Source organism: Oncorhynchus nerka, linkage group LG13, assembly GCF_034236695.1.
Source record: "Oncorhynchus nerka isolate Pitt River linkage group LG13, Oner_Uvic_2.0, whole genome shotgun sequence".
In the NCBI taxonomy this organism is placed as follows: domain Eukaryota; kingdom Metazoa; phylum Chordata; class Actinopteri; order Salmoniformes; family Salmonidae; genus Oncorhynchus; species Oncorhynchus nerka.
In genome coordinates, this window is record NC_088408.1 from 94,307,979 (window position 1) to 94,313,196 (window position 5,218).

Consider the following 5,218-nt stretch of genomic DNA (forward strand, 5'->3'; position numbering starts at 1 on the left):
GCAGTACTATTTACCATCTCCACCCTTAGTAATGTCCTCTCCCTCACCTAACTGTTGATTCACTGGGCTGGCCTTTTGACATTATCTGGAATAGTATCTGAAATGCTGATTGAACAAATAGTATCAGAATTTGTTGTTACACCTTATAGGCTTCCATACGTCTCGTGGTAATATAAGGTGTGTTCTCATTGGTTAAGTAGTCCTGCATACCACCTGTGGGTCAACATACCACCTGGGTGGGTGGGGGGGGGGCTGAGATCTTTATAAACAGCTAGATGGCACAGTAAGGACCATCAGCAGTTGGGTGACTAGAGAAGACAGACGTACAGCTCAAGAATATCCACGTAAGACATGATCTGTTGATTGTGGTGCTGTTCTACTACCTCTCTCGCTCTCTCTCTCTCTCTCTCTGGGCATCCATCTTACCTGTCTTATCTCTGTAGACTGTGGTTGGGATTCAGTCGACTGCAGACAGTGAGTGGCGTTCCTTAAAGCACTTTTAGATTGGCAGATATAGAAATGAAGTGTCAGTTTGGTTGAGTACACTGGATGACTTCTCAGACAGGTTTACTGTCAGAACTGAATGTGTAAAACCATTAGTTTCTGTATCAAGTGTCATCTCCCTCCATCCTGGATATGCTTGTTTTTTAATCAAATTCTGCAATTGAATAAGAGCTTGTATTTATGCTGATTCAGGATTGTTCTTGTGCATCTTCAATTTATTTCTCTCTCTCTCTCCGTCCGTCCGTCTCTCTGTCTGTCTCTCTCGCTCTCTCTGTCTGTCTCTCTCGCTCTCTCTGTCCGTCTCTCTCGCTCTCTCTGTCTGTCTCTCTCGCTCTCTCTGTCCGTCTCTCTCGCTCTCTCTGTCCGTATCTCTCGCTCTCTCTGTCCGTATCTCTCTCTCTCTCTCTGTCCGTCTCTCTCGCTCTCTCTGTCCGTCTCTCTCTCTCTCTGTCCGTCTCTCTCTCTCTCTGTACGTGTCTCTCTCTCTGTCCGTCTCTCTCTCTCTCTCTCTCTCTCTCTCTGTCCATTGATCTCTCTCTCTTCTTCCACTGACTAATCTCTTAACACTGATAATATATCCTGAACTTTCAGCTCAATTTTTGACTCTTCTCTGAATACAGTTTGAGGTGTTAGTTTCAAGCTCTTATGACATGTTTATCTTCCCCTCCTGTCACCACCCCTCTCCTCTCTCCCAGACAGTGTACCATGGCCTCTCTCTCTCTGTCCCTGGGACTGCTGGTGCTATGCACCCTGGCTCTTGTACACTGTGACCTGCATGACGGCCCCATCAGAGTGTATGATATTCGTGCCTCCAACCTGAAAGGACGCTTTTTCTCAAAACCAGACCCCTACGTCAAGGTGAATTGATTCATTTATTTCTTCTTTATTTAACCTGAACAGTCAGTTAATAAAACATTCTTATTTACAACAACAAACTGTCAGGTGGGGAGATAAAACAGAAGTACAGTGATGTTACAGACAGGACAGACATCATGAAATGTCAGTGATTGGCTTGTTACTTGTTAGGTGAAGTAATAGTAAAAGAAAAATGAATTAATGAATTATAATGTACATATACTGGTTCCTCATTCAAGTGAGCCAACTGTACATTAGCATAATTTACTATTTAATGCACAATAATACTTGAACAAAAAGTTTAATAAAGTCTATTGACAACATTATCTTCCTCAGGTGTGGTGCGGCTCATCCTTTCATGGCAAGAGCAGCATTCTGAAGAAACAAGAAAACCCCACCTGGCCCGACCAGTTCAACTTCGCAAACATCCTTCCCAACTCTGTCCTGACACTGGAGGTGAGTTTCCCACCTTACTATGCAAAGCGTTTTGAGCACTGGAAAATCACTATGTAAATCCCATCAATTATTATTATGATGATGAAGATGAGGAGGAAGATTGATTTTTTTTTTACTACTATTGTTATTATGATTAGGTGTGGGATGATGTCATCGGACCAGATCGCCACATGGGAACCTGCACCACCACCATCCGCCCAGGAACACACACTGAGATCTGCCAGCTGAAGAAAAGCACCGTCTACTACACCTACAGCTACGGCTACAGTCACTAGATGGAACAGTATTATGGTTAGAATGTAACCTATGACCTTGTGTCTGCTTGGTTCTCTCACCCTTTCTCTCATGTATTCACTTCCTTATAGCATCAATTAAAACAACGTGCTTTACGGCAAGATGGTCTCAGACTGGCTTCATGTTTCTGAATTGTTTTAGGATTTCTCAGAGGTCTTAGATGAGATCTTACGTCAAAGCTTTTTACCAATCGACATTTACCTTTTACAGTGTCACAACGTGGCCCTTTTGGGTGTATCACGCCCCCCAGTGGCAGACTGAAACAATAATTCAGGCCGGGAATTTGACTCCATCCCAGGCCACCCTGTTCATGCAAACCACCAGATCGCTAATTTTGTAGGCTAACCCTATTTGATGCAACGGTTACCAAACTAGTTAGAAATTTGGCCACTATGTTCATCTGGGAAGAAAGTTATCCACAAATACAAACATTTGAGACTTACCAACAAGTAGCCTATCTGAACACTGAGTTTAAGGTAATATATGGCTATGGGTGCACCCTCACTCTCTAGGAATACACCAATCATAGCACATACAAATGTACAAGGTATTGCCCCTGATTACAGTCCTACTTATAATCTCATAAATAAAGCACATATGAATTAAAATCATAAACTACATGTTTAGGTTTGTGCTCTTCAGTTGTACCTGAAGGTTCCTGCTCTGAGTCTGTCTCTGAACTGACCATCTCCACGTTCTGCAGGAGCACCTGAAGTGCTGCTGCTGCTTCTATTATCATACTCACTATCATTAGTGTATCAGTGTCATATATATATATATGTATGTAAACATTCATACACATAGCTCATATATTATACAGCGCCAAGCCAAACCGCCTGACTCAAGTCATTTCACATACCCCTGCTAAAACAGGAACCAGGTCACTCTCCCTGCAATAAAACTACCCCCCCCTAACACTATCCCCTCAGCTCTGTTGTCTTACCACCCCAGGAAACAAAGACATTCCATCGCAAGAACACATACACCCAGCCATAAAACTGACCCCCTCTGTTCTCTTCTTTCACGACCCCCTCTGCTCTCCTGTATCAGATTTCCTGACACACAAATACTTTCTTGCATGAACACACACACCTTACCCCCATCTCAGTCCAGGTCAAAGGGAGCTCAGAGAACAAGACTCTGCTATGCACCAATGGGGCCCGCTCTGGCTAGAGCAAGGCCCGCCTCCAACTCTTTGTGACCAGTCAGAAGACCAAAACGACAAGACTCCACCTACTTTATTATATGTATAAAGAATGAATGTAACCTTTGTATAAGGCCTCTTTTTCACCTGACTCCTTGCCGAGTTATATGAACTAGATCCGTGCACGTAAAACTGCGGGACAAGATATCTTTGACTCATTAAAACTGTCTTTTGTTACAACTGAAATCCACTCTGTCCAGCGTCCATGATTTGGTCTCAACTCTCCAATAATTAAACACTAACAATCAGTAGGCTACATTAATACAGGAGCACCTGAAGCTCTAGTGTTGCTGCTGCTTCTATTATCATACTATCATTAGTGTATCAGTAGGCTACATTAATACAGCTGTGGAATAAATTTGGAGTGGTCTCAAATCTTTCCAGAGCTGTATATGATTGTAGTAACTTGTAATGCTGGTACTAATGGTGTTAATGATCTTTCATTGCCTGTGCTGTGTCACAGGCTACTGTGTTACGTTAATGGATGCATTATGGTTAGGTTACTGTAGCCTGTTTCTCTGTACAGTGGATGACCACTTTCCCTCACTTATGTGGCATGAGTCCTGACCGAATGCTGGCAAGTCCATAGTCCAGGTTTACTATTTTTTTACTAGCTGAAACATTTTGCCATCAATGTCATTATGACCGCTATGTTGCACTCATTGCTTTTAAACTTTAATTTAACTACACTGAAATGGTCCACCCACACAGACAGCGTGGTGAAGAAGGTGCAACAGCGCCTCTACCTCAGGAGGCTGAAGAAATTTGGCTTGTCACCCAAAACACTCACAAACTTGTACAGATGCACAATTGAGAGCATCCTGTCGGGCTGTATCACCCCCTGGCACGGCAACTGCTCCTCCCATAACCGCAAGGCTCTCCAGAGGGTAGTGAGGTCTGCACAATGCATCACCGAGGGCAAACTACCTGCTCTTCAAGACACCTACACCACCCGATGTCACAGGAGACAGTCAAGGACATCAAGGACATCAACCACCTGAGCCACTGCCTGTTCACCCCGCTATCATCCAGAAGGTGAGGTCAGTACATTTCCATCAAAGCTGGGACCGAGAGACTGAAAAACAGCTTCTATCTCAAGGCCATCAGACTGTTAAACAGCAATCACTACATTGAGTGGCTGTTGCCAACATACAGACTCAGTCTCCAGGCACTTTAATAATTAATAATTGGATGTAATAAATGTATCACTAGTCAACAATGCCACTTTATATAATGTTTACATACCATACATTACTCATCTCACATGTATATACTGTACTCTATACCATCTACTGCATCTTGCATATGCCGTTCAGCCATCGCTCATCCATATATTTAAATGTACATATTCTTAATCATTACTTTACACTTGTGTGTGTATAAGGTAGTTGTTGTGAAATTGTTGGGTGGCAGCGTAGCTTAGTGGTTAGAGTGTTGGACTAGTAACCAGAAGGTTGTGAGTTCAAACCCCTGAGCTGACAAGGTACAAATCTGTCATTCTGCCCCTGAACAGGCAGTTAACCCACTGTTCCCAGGCCGTCATTGAAAATAAGAATGTGTTCTTAACTGACTTGCCTGGTTAAATAAAGGTAAAACAAAAAAACTTGTGAGTTATTACTGCACGGTCAGAATTAGAAGCACAAGCATTTCGCTACACTTGCATTAACATCTGTTATCCATGTGTATGTGACCAATATAATTTGATTTGACTTGATTCCCAAATAACATAATGCATTTTTACTCCATACATTTTCCCTGACACCCCAAAGTACTGATGAAATGTTGAATGCTTAGCAGCACATGGAAATGGTCAACTTCACACACTTATGAAGAGAACTTTTCCCCACTGCCTCTGCGCTGGCCAACTCACTATTTGTAAATGATGTCTGAGTTTTGGAGTGTGCT

At 42.8% G+C, this 5,218-nt stretch overlaps 1 protein-coding gene across 2 annotated transcripts; it reads left to right on the forward strand.

Moving 5' to 3' along the window:
* The first annotated feature begins 236 nt into the window (after window positions 1–236).
* LOC115117775 (perforin-1-like) lies at window positions 237–2,210 on the forward strand. 2 transcript variants are annotated; one of them, XM_029646270.2, is made up of 4 exons: window positions 237–344; window positions 1,200–1,362; window positions 1,696–1,815; window positions 1,953–2,210. In XM_029646270.2, the coding sequence occupies exons 2-4, from the start codon at window positions 1,210–1,212 to the stop codon at window positions 2,088–2,090; spliced, it is 411 nt and encodes a 136-aa protein (XP_029502130.1). In that variant the 5' UTR covers window positions 237–344; window positions 1,200–1,209; the 3' UTR covers window positions 2,091–2,210. The 2 variants fall into 2 exon arrangements, with proteins under 2 accessions (XP_029502130.1, XP_064882136.1); XM_065026064.1 differs by having other exon boundaries at window positions 1,204–1,362.
* Window positions 2,211–5,218: the final 3,008 nt, after the last annotated feature.